We start from the raw sequence: 17,194 nt of genomic DNA on the forward strand, positions 1-17,194 counted from the left end.
GCACACATGAACAGATCATTTGTAGAATACCCCACAAAGCAGGTCCTCTCATCTTGAATGACGAAACCTGTGACAAAAAATTTCCTATCTGGTGAAGCCCCACTGAAACTGCCTACTCAATACTGCATGAGAAGCCATAGCTAGAAACAAATTTTCTGAATGCTTTTCTCTGGTCTCCCAAACAGTCTGATGTTAGCCCTGGATAATGCCTAAAAGCTTTTGGAAACATTAGCCCTGTGCTCTGCACATCATGTGTATTTATAGTGCACAATTAATAACATCATAGCAGACACGTAGTAATGTGAGTAACAGCTGACAGACATATGCTGCTTACGTGAGCAAGGGGAGCACTCTCTGAGACTGCTCTTGGCTACAGGACCTTTCAGAACAATGGTGGCAATGCCAGCTCTCCACCTCGATGCCATCCTGTGCTCCCACCTTTTCACCCACCTTGCATCTGTGGCTGCCTGACCTCTTGATAGCTGAAGAAGTTCCATCAAACAGATGCAGCAAGAACTGAAAGAGACTCAGAGCTACACACAGAAACAAAGCAATGTTCATGCATTTCTCAGGCAGATGATGGAAGGTCTCAGTACTAAAAATGCCATCTCACACTCCCCGTAAGCTTCGGCACCCTTACTGAAATTCAGGCTCCCCTGGGTGCTTTGCCCTTCCATTATCAGTAGCAGAGAAGGGCTGCTTTTCTCACAGGTGTGTGTATGCGCAATATAAACTGTTTTATTCTGCTTCTCTTGTATAGATCTATCTGGGCTTGAATACTCATGCAAGGCCAAAGCCACAAATTACTCACAGAATGCAGCACAGACCCTTTTACCCCCACACTGCCTCTGCAAGGCTACGGCTGTGCCAAGGCACAGAACCTCCATGCAGATGTTTCCTGGCTCCCAGGGCACAGAGGTCACTATATAAGGGGTGGCTGGCTCCATGCCAGCGCCGGTTTCGTTTGAGCCAACTTCTGCTGCGGGAGGGAGGAAACACGCAGGCGAGCACGCGGCGAAGGGACACCGAACTCAACAAACGCTCTTTTGGCAACAGCCATCCCTCGGCGCGTGTTCCGGCACGCCTCGCTCCCACCGGTGCTCCCCAGCACGGAGGGCCCAGCAACACCCCCTCCCCGCGGCGGGGCGCGGGATCGGCGCGTGCGGGAACAAAGCCGCGGCAAGCCGCTGCCCGGCACAGCCCGCTCCCACCAGGGCTGCCCCCACCGCCGGCCACGCGCAGGGGCTGGCAGCGGAGCCGCGAGCCTCTGCCCGCAGGCGAGGGAAGGGGAGGTAGCTCAGCCCGCGGCACGCACCGCGCCGATCCGAGCCGGTGTGCGGGCACGCCGAGGCGGCCGCAGGTGCCGCGGAGGAGGAAGCGGGGGCGGGCGGCGCTGGCGAGCCAACCGGGGCCCGGCGCGGCGCCGTGAGTCACCACGGCCGCGCAGGGCGGCCGGGCAGCTGATATAAGAGCGCCGCGGGGGCTCCCTCTTCTCCTCGTCGCCTTTCTGACCACGGCATCTGCACGCTCGCCTCTCCTCCCTCTCTCCGTCCCCTCGGCGCGGCGATGCGGTCGAGCCGGCAGCGTGGAGACCGGGGCGCGGTGGCCGGCGGCGGGTGTGGGGCGCGGCGGTGGGCGCTCCCGCGCTGCGGTGCGCTCTGCCTGCTGCTCGCCCTCGGCCGCCTGCTGACTGCCACCGACGGTGAGTGCGGGGCGCGGGGGTCTGGGGCACGCACCGCCGGGGCTGCTCCCGCCGCTCCCCGCGATCGCTTCTTCCCCTTCACCCTCTTCGGTTGTTTTTGCGTTTGGCTTTTTTTTGTCTGCGCGTTGTCTAGTTGGGGTGTGCTTTTGTTTTGTGCGGGGGGGATTGGGGCTCCGCAGAGAGGAGGGGGAGCGCGGGGCCTCCGGTCTCTGCCTGCCACCACCACCCTCCGCCGCGAGGCACCGCTTCCACGGGCGGACGGAGCACGCACGGGGCGCTGCGGGTGGGCCCGAGCCCGCGGCCGGCTCGCCCCTCCCCGCCCCGGAGCGGCTCTGCCGGGAGCGCTGCGGTGCCGCCGCTGCTGCGGGAGGTTTGGCGATGCCTGGCGATGAGGGAGGGTCTCCACGCTGGGCTGCGAGGAGCGCAGCTCCGGGACGGCCACCGTGCCGGAGGGGTTGTCAAACTACTCGGCAACTTTGGCTCGGTGGCATCCAGCGGCGCTGGCGTGGCTCGCTTCGGGCCAGCTGTAACCACCATGGGGGATCGCCACCTGGCGGCGAGGTTGAGCCTTGCCCGCGCTGAAGCCCTCGCGAAGCGGGCCCTCACAGGTAGCTCAGACGGTGATTGTTGCCGGTGTCGATGTGGTTACCTCTGCAGCAGTGGAACTTGAACGTTAAGTTAGTTGCATGGTCGATTAAAATCATTTTCCCTTTGATTGGAGGGATAATCAATGAACGGACTTCTCTCTTTCTCTGGGATCTGAGGTCTGAGCTGCTCTTCTAGGTGGGTGGTGGGCAGTTGAAGTGTATTGTTGGCCCTCATTTGAGCTGAAGGCCTGGGAGCAGCGTGCCATAATCTCCTGACTAGTACTCTGACGTGCACTGAAGGGTTTGGCTTTGGTTGTGTTCTCAACACGTGCTTATAGAGTTAGGCTTTGTAGTTCCAGCAGTGTGCTGCAGTTTAGACATGGGCTTTGCTGGGTGGGACCCTGCCAGGAGGCTGCCTCCTAGTTCTCCTGGCATAAATGGGAAAGAAGTGTATGTTCAGACCATGCCTCCATTTCCTGATCTGTAGACGGCTCCCATGCCTTCTCTACGGTAGACACAGGCCCTTTGGTTATGCAGCTGTAATGTGAACATTGGAGCTTGCTGGCATTGATACCACTAGTGTGTGGTAGTTAGAAATTATATGAGGAGTCAGGCATTGCAGGCAGCTCTAGTCCTCTGAGTTTCTTCATTCACTTCGAGGTAGTGGCCTCCCAAAGCAGCTGGCTCTGCTTGTTCCTCTGTGTGCGGGTTTCCCAATCACGATTGCAGGCTTTTCTGGTAGTTGGTGTCATATGACAGCACACAACTGTCACATGTCTAGCTGTCCTCAGACAAGTAAGCTGACAATCTGCTTAAGGAGTGGAGACAAATGGTTAAGGCAGAGCTAAGAGAAAAAGTTTTGGATGCTTTAACTTAGTTGGTAATGGTAACTGTTCCTTCACCCTGCTTGTAAGTTCGTTCCTCAGAAGTGGGTAACCTGGGAAACAGTACAGTGATGTTTCTTACACTTGGCCTGTGTAGTTATTTGTCTTCTATTCTTCCACATAAGACTTTCCTAAAGAGAATGAAAGGTGTGAAGGTGCTTCTGATGTATGACCAGCACATGCAAAACAGCTTTTGAATTAATGGTTGTTTGATATCAATCTGAAAATCACTAGATGGCTAGTGACAGAAGCAGCAGCTGAGCTATGAGGCTGTTTCAAAGAACGGTGGATTAGAGGTAGCCTCTTGCTTAAATGTCTGCCTGGCATTGCAGAACTGTGCTTAGTGCAGGATGGGACTGAAGGTGGTGATTAGCTGGAGCTTGCTGAGTGCGGCCTTCAGAGCTTGAGCACTAACTTAAAGAAGTAGCAACAGATGATGACTTTGGTGGGTGAGTGTTTGGTGCTAACAATTCCTTATTTGTTCACAGGCTGACAAAAGTAGTTGCTTTGGTAGGTCAGCTACAAGAGAAATGGCACCTCTTTGGGATGCCTCCTTGTTATGACTGTAAAGTTATAGCTTTAACTCCCAGCTCAGCTCCTTTTCCATTTAGCTTTGTGGGGAGCTTCCCTGTTGTTTTTGGTTGAAGTGGTGTTACGCTGTAAGTCACAATATACTGTGCAAGCCTTTACTAAGTTATTCTAGCTTGAAATAGCATAACTAAAGACTGCAGAAGTTATTTTGGGATCTCCTGAGTGGCAGGCTTAGTCTTATAGCTCTAGTGTGCTATTTTGGGAATGGTTGGCTGTTCCCACTCCAAATGCCTGGATAAGAATGTCTCAAAACTAGCAGGAGTCAGTCACTTTGTGTTTTAGCTAGTAATACAGAAATAACTAGAATGCTGTGCGACCAGGCAAGCAGATGTCTACTTCTGTTAGAGGCAATCGGACAGTAGGGTAATGCCAACCAATAGCAAGCTGATAGCTGTGGCCTCTGTACCCACTCAGCTGGCTGAGGTCTCCCCTCTGGCACTACTAGGCAAGCTGCTTGTTTGACAGCTGTTGACCAAGCAGTGTTAATGTTGAAAAACTTGTGTTGGAAACTGCCTGCTGGCACAACTCCCACCCTGAAAAGGAGTGATGGAACTACAGAGTGTATGTGCTGATGTTCAGTTGTCCTGGCACTCCTTAAACAGTTCCCACAAAACAAATTGTTACAGCTTGACTCTGTCAGTGTTTTACTCAACCAGTAAAACTGCTGAAACATCAGCAGAGCTCAGTAAGTTGCTATTTCAAATCATTTACTTACAGCATGAATTTACATTATACAGTTGGCAAGTAAAACTGCCCTTGTTCTTCTTGCTTATGCTCTGTCCAGTGCTTGTTGTTTTCTAATTCCTGAGAGCTAGCAACATAATGTGAAATGGATCTGTTTCAGAAAGTGGATTGGCTTCCCTTCATTTGGAAACTGTCTTGCATATTGCATGTCATACACAGAAGATACAAAATAGCAAGTTGAGTTCTACTAAAATTAGATGCCCTCTCAAGGTTGTGGAAGGCTGAAACAGAGCACCACCATTACAGTAGATCAAGGAGGAGCAGGACTTTTACATCATGCCATAGACATGTGCATCCAGAACTCATGCATATACTCACTTGCCTGCAAGCATTACGTGGAACAGCTCTGACTTCTCTGCTGAAGAGGCATGCTGCTGCTTTCACTGACAGTTATAGCAGGGCTTCAAGACAAAGTATATTCCCTTGAGGGACAGGGACATACCATTTCAGGATGGAAGATATTCTGGAGAGTTCACTTCAAGCGTCATGCACAAAAGAGTACCTGACTTAAGCATATTAATAATCAGACTTAACAGTTTGGAGACAAGAGACTTAATTTATCACTTCTTTCTAGAACTATCTTGCTCTCTTACCATTATTCTTGACCTAGCTTTAATAATGAGGAAAAAAATTCAGATATGTCATCGCACTTCCTTTTGCATCTAGCAAGGAATTCCTCTGTGGGCCCTTGCTTATGGGGACTCTGTTAGCAGTCAGATAGTGGGAACTAATTCTGTCCATTATTGTAATTTTTGCGACTTTGGGGCTATTACTGAAGTAACTTGCATGATGAAAAAATGTCATTCAGTTATAGAGCTGATATCTAAGCCACCTTTACAAACGTCTGGGGTTGTAATATGTTAGTTTCAGAGTACTAGAATGCCAGTCCAGTTTGAAATTCAGTCATGTTTAAAAGTAGCTTACTCAAAGTCTGTGGAGTTTTTAGAATGCAGTGATAGGCGGTAGGTAGCAGGAGCCTGTTCATGAGCATCCCTTTCCCCTGTAAACTTGACCCTGCCTTAAAAATGGAAGCTCAATATCGTGAACACTGAGACTGGTTTACTGCTATTTGGCAGGTAAACTGTTACACTGCTTAATCTCTGCAGTTGTACAGTGAAGGAAAGCTGCTGATTCTACTGTCGTGATTCACAAAGGTGACAATAAAATAATTCAGAACTTGGCATCAGCATGAAAACATCTGTTTATTGAGTATGGGATGAAACAAAGGAAATAGTGCTATGTAGCACAGGGGCTCAGATTCTTTTCTTTTCATTGAAGGTGCAAAAACAAAATGTGAGGAATCCCAGTTCCCATGTAGTAATGGACGTTGTATTCCTTTACTCTGGAAGTGTGACGGTGATGAAGACTGTTCAGATGGCAGTGATGAAAGTGCTTGTGGTAAGTAGTCAAGCAGCTGTAATCCCTCTGCAGCTGTACTCAGTAGTTTGCAGTAGGGGTTAACAGCAGAAAATGGATAACTGGAGATGTTTATTCTGACCAGCACTTCTTACAGCTCTAATACAGAGTAGAGGAAAAATTGCATAGAAAAGCTGGGGGACTATCTGGATATCCTGTATCAGTATGATTCAGCTGAATTTTCCTAATTCCTGGAAGTCTTCTGATATTGAGAGAGAGGCTCATGATTGAAACTTTATTTGCTGGGGTGGCAATTGCCTAGAATGCAATTCTTAGTTTTTGCTTTAAAACACAATAGAAGCTTGTTGCCGTTAGTATGCAGCTGATGGCTATTGCAAAGTTAGATATCCTGTTATGTGTGAAAGTGGTTCTCCTGCATTTCATGTAAATGCTGATTCTAGCTCTGGCTGCCAACCTGGTGGTTTTTGTTGACATGAAGGCCAGGGCAGGTGACTAGACGTACTTAGAGACAAGGCAGAACAGACTTCATATCCCAGCACTGGTGTGGCTGGACTGCTGGTCTGCTTGAGTTACGCAGTTGGATTACATAATACCAGGCTTCTATAATGACACCACAAATCAAATGCCTTGGTAATGAGCATAAAGTTCAAAATCTGAAAATAGCTGTTAACAGACCTTAATTTAACTCATGTAAATTTTTCTGTCTACCAAGCTACTCTTCTTTAACATTAGCAGTTCTTCAGTATCTGTTTTTGGGAGTATAAGTGTTTCTGTGTGCTGTATAACTCTCTGGGAAGTGTCAAATGGTGGTGGTGTTAGACTGGTGGAAGAAAACACCAGACATCCAAGAACTAAGGTTGTTGCACTGGTTTCCTGTGGGTGAAGTAGCTAATCTCTATCTAGCAACAGAAAAAATGAGATCTGGTATAAAAAAAAAAGTGCCTGTCCTTTTCCCTTTCAGTGAAGAAGACATGTGCTGAATCTGACTTTGTGTGTAACAGTGGTCAGTGTGTGCCGAACAGATGGCAGTGTGATGGAGATCCAGACTGTGAGGATGGGTCTGACGAGAGTGCTGAACTGTGCCGTAAGTGTGCCTTGCCTACCAGTGCAAGCAAGCCAGAAGGTTACAGCCATTTGACTTCTTGCTTGCTTGTCACCTGGCTTGCGTCCTTTAAAAAAACAAACAAAAAAAAAGTTTCACTTGTCTTGGAAATGCACCTCTTTAAGCACTAGCTTGGCTTTGGTCACGTCAAGGTCTTGACAAGACTTACTGCTGATTAAAAGGATTCGGAACTGGGAAGTCTGCACTTGTTCTTGGCTAAAGATAGCAAATATAAGATTGCTTAGCATCTCTAATTGTAACAGAACAGTATTGCAGGCCTGTGTCTTGTTCAGAGTGATCCATCCTCCAAGACAGCTACTATGCAAGTTTACCAGGGCTAGCCATAGGAAATAAGTGACTGACTTTGAGCTGGGGGGACAGAAGCAGAAGTACTAATCTCTGACTATGAGATTAGCAGCATCAATCCTAAGTACAGTCCTAATTAAGAGATACAGGTCTGTGGGACCTGTGAAGCCTCATTCTTTATCACTAGGACCTATGCTAAGGTGCAATCACTGTATTTCAGCCCTGAGCTTAAGTTCACTTTGTATTTACTCTTGCCTACTACTGTATATTACATAGTCTTCTACAGTTTAACAGTTTGTGATGTTCAGTCACAAAAGCTACTGTGACAGAGATACTTCTAAAAGATGCTTCCAGTTCTTTTTTTTTTTCTACTGAATACTACAGACTAATAAAACCTCTTCCATGGCAGAGCCAATGATTTCATTGGATTCTGGCTGTGTTCAGAGCAGAAACCTTCCAGATTCAACTTTCAGGACAACTGCTAAAATCCAAGATCAATAGCTCTTAAATTTCAGAACTCTTAAATTGAACTTGAACTTCTTTCAATAGATATGAGAACATGCCGGGTAAATGAAATCAGCTGTGGTCCTCAGTCAACCCAATGTATCCCAGTGTCCTGGAAATGTGATGGTGAAAAAGACTGTGACAGTGGAGAAGATGAAGAGAATTGTGGTAAGGGATGAAATGGTGGCTGCATAACTCTATTTGAAATTGACTTGTCTGAAAAGGAGCTAGCTGGACAGTATACCTGGGAAGATAAATTCCTTATATCACTATTTACTTAAACCTATTTGTATTGCAGCCCACTTAATAAAGCAAACCTTTTCTTACAGTCCTCTTCTTAACTTTGAAGTTAAGAAGTACAACAGTGAAAGCTATTCAGCATCTGTCTTTTTCTGTGGATAGTTTTGGCAATAGCTGTAGACTTAGTTACATGTCAGACAAACCATCAGAACTTGTTCTTTTCAGGGTTTCTTAACAGGTAACTCTAGTTGCTGCTTATATTAAGTTTGTCTCCTAAAGATGTAGCTGGGATTTGTGACCAAGGAGGCAGCTAATCTACTACATAGCCCTGTTTTACAGTATTTTGCACACTTATTTGAATGTGTAGATTAAGGAAGCTGGGTTTCAAGCGTTAAGGAGCAACTTCAAGCCAGTCTACAAGTGAAGCCAAAGCTGCCAGTTAGAGTGCAGTGTCTGTGGTTTGTTCTAATGTTTTTGCTGCAAATGAGTTGCCTGAGGTGTCCTGAGACAAATTTGCTGTAAGCAGAGTTACAGGGCTCGCTTCTACCACAGCTACCTTGCCTGGGTTGCTAATGAGGTATAGATCTTTGGACTTGTACTCTGCATCTGTGGGGTAGCTGTCTTTTTCAGCAAGCAAATTATTTAACCTGACAAGTATATCTACAGACAACATTTCTAATGAAGTTGATAGAACTATCAGCCTAGGCATACTGAGCTGCTAGCTACATTACTATAAAACCAGTGTTATGTGTACCACTGTGTTCTGTGGTGCAGATTCTGTACCACTTTAAGCAGTTCTGTGACTGCTTAATGTCACAGGACCAACTTTTGCAAGATCTTCATCAGCTTATCTTCAGTGGCCCAGGTAAATGGGCCACTACTATCCTGGGGATCTGCACAAAACACTTCAATTTCAAACTACAGTGCATGCTGACCATCTGGCTACCAATACTTTAGACTGTATTCCAGAGTTAGCAATTCTCTTACCTTCTGTCTCTGGTTCACAGGTTCTGAGCCTGTTTTCCTGAAGGCTAGCATGCTAAAGCAGAACAAACTCACTGCTTCAGAGGGAGGTTATTTTCACTCAGTAGCTCAGAACTGATGTTTCTCACTTTTCATACTTAAGGCAAGGACAGCAGTTTACATGTTGCGTGTGCCTTGTAGGTGGTCAATCAGGTTATCCTAGAGCCTTCTTTGTACAGGATATTGACCTACTGTCAGCTTACAGCTGATGGAGCAGAGAAACTGAGAAGCAAAACATGTTAATTCAAAAGTCTTCCTTGTGATAACCTGCTAATATTTTTCACTCCTGTTACTCCAGGCAACGTGACTTGTAGTGCAGCAGAGTTCACATGCAGTAGTGGACAGTGTATTTCCAAGAGCTTTGTCTGCAATGGTCAAGATGACTGCAGTGATGGTAGTGATGAGTTGGAGTGTGCACCTCCAACATGTGGTGTTCATGAGTTCCAGTGCAAGAGCTCAACTTGCATCCCTATCAGCTGGGTGTGTGATGATGATGCTGACTGCTCTGACCACTCTGATGAGTCTTTGGAGCAATGTGGCCGACAGCCTGCACCTCCTGTGAAGTGTTCTACCAGTGAGGTGCAGTGTGGCTCAGGTGAATGTATCCACAAGAAGTGGCGCTGTGATGGAGATCCTGACTGCAAAGATGGAAGTGATGAAATCAACTGCCGTAAGTTAACTTGGTCCTTCTTCTATAGGAGGTGCTCCTTGGCCTCTGATTTTCCTTTAGCAGACTTCAGGAGTCAAACTGTCTAATGGCTGTCCCCGCAGCTTCTCGGACCTGCAGACCAGACCAGTTCAGGTGTGAAGATGGAAACTGCATCCATGGGAGTAGGCAGTGCAATGGTGTGAGAGACTGTCTGGATGGCACTGATGAAGCAAACTGTAACAATGGTAAGTGGGCAGTTAAGCAAGACTGAAGACTTGCCGAGTTGCTAAAGCTGGCAGTCTCCTTATAGTCTTCATTATCTCAGTTATTCAGTGTTCTGGACCTGGCAAATTCAAGTGCAGAAGTGGAGAATGCATAGATATTAATAAAGTGTGTAACCGTCAGGGAGACTGCAAGGACTGGAGTGATGAGCCTCTCAAGGAATGTAGTAAGTGAACGAACTTCTTATGCATTGCTGACTAAATGATTTCTCAGCTGTCAGATGTTGAGCTGAAATACCTATGTGTATTTACTTAATAGCAAAAATAAACAAGAGTACCCCAGTTAATAGGACTGTCTTTATGGTAGCCAAACTGACTATTGGGATGACTTTGTGACCTGAAGATACATGAGTCCATTAAACTCTGAAGGTTACAGGATCCTCATATACATATATATAGTATTATTCTTCTGCTGACTACTTATAACACAAGCAGCATGCTGATAGCTAAGCATATGTGGTCTTGAGGTGGTTTTCTTGCAAATGACTTCAAGTACCACTGTGGTTTTTCTCTTTGTGAGAAAGCAGATGAGGTCTGGTACAGAACTCCATGACTAAGATTTCAGGACTACATATATATGCTGTTTAAGAAATGACCAATTCTTCTCTTCTATAGACGTAAATGAATGTTTAGTCAACAACGGTGGATGCTCTCACATCTGCAGAGATCTTGTTATTGGCTATGAATGTGACTGTCCAGCTGGGTTTGAGCTTGTAGACAGGAGAACCTGTGGAGGCAAGTATCAAATAAGTTAATAGTAAACCTACTAGTAGTACTGTAGATGAGAACAAAATTAATTTCTCTTTACAGATATTGATGAATGCCAGAATCCTGGTATCTGTAGCCAAATCTGTATCAACTTAAAGGGGGGTTACAAGTGTGAATGTAGCCGTGGCTATCAGATGGATCTTGCTACAGGAGTGTGCAAGGCTGTGGGTAAGTATTGGCATAAGACAATATCCCTAAGCCTGAAGTCATTGCTTTGAAGTGAGGCAGGAAGTGATGTACATTTTCATGCTGTTGTAGTTATGACACTAGCTGTGCTTTTAAGAACATAACATGTACAGGCCTGGACAGTCCTAGCATTCTGAATAATGCATGGCAGCCTTTAAAGCTACCATGTCTACATGGCAAACTTTTTCCCAGGGGAGGAGGGCGTCCATCATAAAGGAAGAAAAGAATGGGGTATGGTACAGCTGTTTGTCAGCATCCATTTCCAAGTGTGGAATGGCAGATACTAAATACTCGTTAAAACTGTCTTAAAGGCCATTGGTGTGTGACTTGATGTCTAGAAACATAGATAATATATACTTTTTTCTGCAGGGAAAGAACCATGTCTAATTTTCACCAACCGACGGGATATCAGGAAGATTGGCCTTGAGAGAAAAGAATACATTCAACTAGTAGAGCAGCTAAGAAACACAGTTGCTCTAGATGCTGATATTGCTGAGCAAAAGCTTTATTGGGCTGACTTCAGCCAAAAAGCAATTTTCAGGTAAATGGACTTAGCCTCTCACTCTTAGTGCTACATTTAGCATCCTGCATTTTACTCAAGATTCTCCTGTAGGCTCTTGTGCTGAGAACTAGATAACTGATGTCCATGACTAAGCAGAGCAGGTACAACCTCCAGGAGCTAGCATGTGTATACTTGTTGCACTTCCTTGTATCAGCTTCAATTATGACTTTTTCTAAGGTGTCTGTTTTACAAGTACATCTTCTAGAATGCATGCAGCATTTGCTGAAGTGTGCAAAGCTGTAGTCTGTGGTGACAAAGAGGAGTAAAAGCAAGTAATTTTTGTTTTCCAGTGCCTCTATTGATACCCGTGATAAGGTTGGTACACACACTAGAATCCTAGACAACATATACAGCCCTGCAGGAATTGCTGTAGACTGGATTTACAAGAATATCTACTGGACTGATTCATCTGCAAAGACCATTTCAGTGGCTAGCCTGAATGGCAAGAAAAGAAAGGTTTTATTTCTTTCTGAGCTCAGAGAACCAGCTTCTATTGCTGTGGATCCTCTGTCTGGGTGAGTATTTGTCCTAGTTCTCTGGAAAGAAGAAATCTGCTATCTAATCCATGTGTGTTCCGATAACTGGTTTACACAGCCTTTGTCTAGCTACTTGTTAGCAAATGTCATAATTTAAAAGTGATACTATACATTACTATAGTGTGTTTATATAACATAAATTCTGCTTCACAGCTTTATGTACTGGTCAGACTGGGGTGAACCAGCAAAAATTGAAAAAGCAGGAATGAATGGATTTGACAGACAGCAGCTTGTGACAACAGAAATCCAATGGCCTAATGGAATTGCTCTAGGTATGTTGAGTTTGTCTCTGTGCCAGAGGTAGTGTGGAGCTTTAGCAGTCTCTTGGCTACAGAAGTCAAGGTCATCCTTTAGAGAACTATTTTCAGCTTTTGATATTGGGAAGTTCTTGCATGCCTAGAGACGCTACAAACAGGTGCAGCACTTCACATGCTGAAGTGGTAACCTTCCCTGCACTGTTCTGTATCTAGCTGAGGCACAGTGCGCTTAGACAGCACTGCAGCAGTTTTCTGCATTCCCATATAATAAGAAACAATATGGTAGCATTGCAAGTATTCTTGAGCCTGTGGGTGTTGCAGCCTTCGCAGGAAACTCTGGCAGTCTTGTCCATGTAGCCAATAAGTGGTGTTTGGTATTTCTTTTCCCCTCCTAGATCTTGTAAAAAGCCGTCTGTATTGGCTTGATTCTAAGCTACATATGCTGTCAAGTGTGGATCTGAATGGCCAGGATCGTAGACTTGTGCTAAAGTCTCATATGTTCCTTCCTCATCCTCTTGCCCTAACAATATTTGAGGTAAGAATGGCTTGCTACAGTACTTGTCAGAGCTGCTTTTCTTCCTAGTATGTGGCTAGCAATAATGGTGCTGAAAGAAACACAGAGATAATGGGAGGTAATGACTGTTTTCTAGGATCGTGTATTCTGGATTGATGGAGAGAATGAGGCAGTCTATGGTGCCAACAAATTTACTGGAGCTGAATTGGTCACCCTAGTAAACAACCTCAATGATGCTCAGGACATCATTGTTTATCATGAACTTGTTCAGCCTTCAGGTAATTACTACAGTTTATAGTTATATCAACATACACTTGCATGAAACCTGCCGTGATTGTGTGTTAGTGAATGGTATCCTACCCCTGTATAGTTATCTAGTTCATTTTGGTACTTGAAGTTTTCTGCTAGTCTAGCATCCCCACTGGGTTTGAGAGAGAATCTAGTTGCAATTTTTCTTGCTTGGGCAGAGCAGATATAACCTGCAGAGATAAACAACTCACCAGAGCAACTACTGAGCAAAAAATTATGCTGTACCTTTGGAGCAAGAAAGCTCACTCCTGTCAATCACTTAAAATGAACCTGTACCAACAGGCAGGAACTGGTGTGAAGAGAACATGGTAAATGGAGGCTGTAGCTACCTGTGCCTGCCTGCTCCTCAGATAAATGAACACTCTCCAAAGTATACTTGCGCATGTCCAGCTGGATATTTCTTGCAGGAGGACGGTCTTAGATGTGAAGGTATGGTAACAAACTTCTTTCAGGATGGATGGGGAAAGAATTGGGAATCAGGATACTAAACCTGTAAGAGGCAAACATGACAGTACAGACTGACAACTTTGCATGAGTAAATCTGATGTAATTCATCTTGGAGAGGGTGGTCTTGTAGCATGCATTAAGCTGCCCTCCAAGTCTGCAGGTACTGTTCGAAGTCCATGCCTGGCTTCTGTATCATCATCATTTGCAATAAGACCTTGTGCTTCCGCAGCTTTCTGCAGATAGCAGGCATGTGCACAAAGCATATCTAGTCCCTTTGTTAGAAAACTAAGGGTATAAACTAACATTGCTTTACAGTGAATCCACTATCTTGAAATGCTCATGGGTTAATCATGCTGAGTTTGTGTACCTCCTTCCCACTTCCAAGTAAACCTGCTGCTGCTAGTATGCTGAGCGCTGGCTGTGTGGCAGGCTTGTTTGTCCAGCCTAGTGGTAGTAGTATCTCCAAGGTGTCTCTTAATAAATTGCATGTCAGTTGACTGCTCCAGTCAAAGCAGTGAATGTGAAGATGTGGTTCTCCATTGGCTGAAGGTAGTGGCTGCTGTATAGGATAACTATGAATGTCAAAGGCTGTATTTGAACTTTATGGAACCAAATATTATATAGAGAGCCTGAAATGAGGAGTTGGGTGGCTTATATTTTCAATAGAGCTTATGCCTGTTTAACTGGCTTACTTGGTTCATGGAATCATTTTTGATCAACACCTTCAATAGAAGCTATACTTAGTGAAATAACTAATGTTAGTGTTTCCAATAAAGCTAACAAGCTGCATGACCATTCTGCCATCTGCTAAACATTCGCTGCCATGGCTGTCTAAGTTAAGCCATTGCAGAACTTCAGGATTAACTGGGTTCTTGATCTATAATTAGTTTCAGGTACTGGAACAACTGTGGCTTACACTGAGGCTAAAGATACCAGCACAACTGAAAAATCTCCAACTGTTGGACTAGTTCCTGGAGGTACTGGTCCCAATAACTCAGATTGCTAAACAAAAGAGAAATGCAACTGACCTACTAGCATACTTGAAATCTTCTCCTTTGCATGCAAGTAGAAAAAACAAGCTACTTCATGTATGTAGTAGAAGTACAACAGCTGGAGTATGTGATAAACAGAATTTATTTATGACTGTATGGAACCTGTAGGTTCCATGAAATGCCAAGAGTGCTCAAAGAAGGGTAGCAAAAAAACTTACTGTTAAGATGAAGCCTCTTAGCACTGTTCTTATAGAATATTAACTTAATAATGTTGGAGCAACTTTTGGGCTTAATGTCTTAGTAAAAAATCTGAAAAAATCTGCTAGTTTGTGATTAAGCAACCTCACTACTTTATGAATTCTTGTGCAGGATTCAACACAAGTGGTGTGGTGTCTGAAGTAGCTGCAAGAGGAGTAGCAGGAGCTTGGGCTGTTCTTCCTATCTGTGAGTACCATTTGTTGAGCTCACTTTTGGTGAGATAAGCTCTTGTTCACAAGTTTGACTTGATGCTACTCTATACTTAAAATGTATGTCTCTTCCTAAAGTACTGCTGGCGATGGCTGCAGTGGCTGGCTACTTCATATGGCGTAATTGGCAGCACAAGAACATGAAAAGCATGAATTTTGATAATCCCGTCTATCTGAAAACTTTAGAAGAGGATCTTGCAATTGATATTGGCAGACATGGTGCTTCAGTTGGACACACCTACCCTGCAGTAAGTAAACTGATTGACATGCCTGAGGTTCCAGGCTAGTCTTCAGAGCAGATGTAGCAAAGAACTGCCAGTTGACTTTCAAGATGAGGCTGGATCAGGCCCTGAGCAACCTTATCTAGCTGTGCATGTCCCTGTTCATTGCAGGGCAGTTGGACTAGACGACCTTTAAAGGCCTCTTCCAACTCTAAGGATTCTATGATTCTGTAAATTGGGAGAGGTGTCTGTTTTTGGAAAGCAGAGACATATTGGAGGCACAGAAACTACTGGGCTGAATCAACTGAGAGTTCATACTTTTAATCAAGATTTAAGTCATAGTAGGCAACTTGTAAACCAGTGCGAGTATGGTTTCTAGCCTGCAGAACTAGCACCTACTTCAGACTGCCCTATACCAAAGACTTGCATTTTTTTTTGTCCTTTATTGGTAAAATTGTAATTAACATGCTGCTTTTCTTTTTACAGATATCTGTTGTAAGCACAGATGATGATACGTTGTGAGCACTGGATCAGCAATCACTTTCAGTTTACTTTGTGTTTTACACTTACGGGGATGATAAACATGCTTGTGGCTGAAAGACTTCCTCCATTCTTGGAAGAATGAAGAAACTTTCTCTGTGTATGGAACACTTACATAATTAGCTGTTTTATACAGCTTAACAACTAACTCTGTAAATACCTGTCCACAACAATTCAGCTTTTAGTGGTTACTGTTTTATCAGTAACCCTTGAATTGGTCAGTCGGTAACACCACTGGCCAAATACAAAGCACTTTCCATAGAAAGCCATATTCCAGCCACAACTTGTGCTATAGTATAACAGCTGTACATATGTGTATATGCCACTTGTAAATATTTCTGGAAAATCACTATCAAGCACTTTGAAATACTTAAAATGTAAATTATTGTACACTGTCTTTTTCAATAGTTGGGGCAATGGCAATAGGAGAAAACGGGTTACTATGATTGCCAAAAATTTGTAAGCATAAGTAATTTTGTATGTATGACTGAAACAATCTTGTCTGTTACCTCTTAAAACTCTACATGAATCTACTATGAATCTTTGGGGTTCTCTTTGGGGAAACCACTGTAAATCTGAAATTCAGAGAAGGGGTGAAAATAAAAATATATTAAAAAAAAAAAAAAAAACAGTTAAAGTATTGGTCTCAGTTATTCTCCTTCCACTGAAGTGAAACATATCTCCAGAGTCAGTCAGAGTGTGAAGTGCTGGCTGAAGTTATTTCAGTAGTACCTAGACTGTAAAGGCAGTACTGACCTGCCAGCTGATTGAGGGATCTGACAGTGTTGTCTTTTGTAAGAGTCTGGCTGGACAACTGGAGTAGTATTTTTTTAGCTACTGTCAGTCCTCAACTACGCTTCCATGCATAAGAGGTAGTACTGACAGATGCTACATGCCAGAGGTGGGTGTCAAAGCAGTGTCAGTCAGGTAAATGCCTTGCATAGTACAAGCTAGCAGTGATGCGAGTTGTTAGCCCTTATTCTTGATGGCAACTATGGTGCTGGTGCCATCTTAGTGCCTACGTTTGCGTGAAGGAATGGCGGAGATGTAGCTGCTTTGTTCACCATGGTAGCCTGCTCTGGGAGTCTCAGGGTCAAAAAACCTATGTTGCTACACGTGTGAGGTAGTGTTCCCTTCCCTTCTGGAGCAAGAGCACTGTCTGATTTGGAATAGGAGGGGAGGAACTGAGCCGCTGTGTGAGTGATGCTGACCTTTGTACTTTATGACTTTTGGTGCTCTGCCTTCAACAGATGCAGTAGGTCGATCTGCTGAGTTTTTCCCACTTGCTTGTACCTTGGGACATTTAACTTAAAATGCAAGTAAAATGCAAACTGAGTTAACAATTCACCTTAGATTGTCAATTTATAGTAGTGGTTCTGATCACCTTCACTGCTGGAGCCTTTCT

At 44.5% G+C, this 17,194-nt stretch overlaps 1 protein-coding gene across 2 annotated transcripts; it reads left to right on the top strand.

Moving 5' to 3' along the window:
- Window positions 1-1,164: 1,164 nt before the first annotated feature.
- On the top strand, window positions 1,165-16,418 carry VLDLR (very low density lipoprotein receptor). 2 transcript variants are annotated; one of them, XM_085213148.1, is made up of 19 exons: window positions 1,165-1,702; window positions 5,787-5,906; window positions 6,847-6,969; window positions 7,843-7,965; window positions 9,359-9,730; window positions 9,832-9,954; window positions 10,035-10,157; window positions 10,606-10,725; window positions 10,801-10,926; window positions 11,314-11,485; window positions 11,797-12,021; window positions 12,196-12,314; window positions 12,695-12,834; window positions 12,950-13,091; window positions 13,405-13,551; window positions 14,457-14,546; window positions 14,931-15,005; window positions 15,107-15,276; window positions 15,736-16,418. In XM_085213148.1, exons 1-19 carry the CDS (start codon window positions 1,567-1,569, stop codon window positions 15,769-15,771), a joined length of 2,682 nt encoding a protein of 893 aa, XP_085069274.1. In that variant the 5' UTR covers window positions 1,165-1,566; the 3' UTR covers window positions 15,772-16,418. The 2 variants fall into 2 exon arrangements, with proteins under 2 accessions (XP_085069274.1, XP_085069275.1); XM_085213149.1 differs by lacking the exon at window positions 14,457-14,546 and having other exon boundaries at window positions 1,168-1,702.
- The last annotated feature ends 776 nt before the right edge of the window (window positions 16,419-17,194 follow it).

This window comes from Meleagris gallopavo, chromosome Z (genome assembly GCF_905368555.1).
Source record: "Meleagris gallopavo chromosome Z, MGAL_WU_HG_1.1, whole genome shotgun sequence".
Lineage (NCBI taxonomy): Eukaryota > Metazoa > Chordata > Aves > Galliformes > Phasianidae > Meleagris > Meleagris gallopavo.

Bases quoted from the DNA above. Each gene is read 5' to 3' on its own strand.
- VLDLR (XM_085213148.1), top strand. From the start codon at position 1,567: ATGCGGTCGAGCCGGCAGCGTGGAGACCGGGGCGCGGTGGCCGGCGGC. The intron at 6,970-7,842 runs GTAAGTGTGCCT...TTCTTTCAATAG, and splicing joins CGAGAGTGCTGAACTGTGCC to ATATGAGAACATGCCGGGTA. The intron at 13,092-13,404 runs GTAATTACTACA...CTGTACCAACAG, and splicing joins TGAACTTGTTCAGCCTTCAG to GCAGGAACTGGTGTGAAGAG.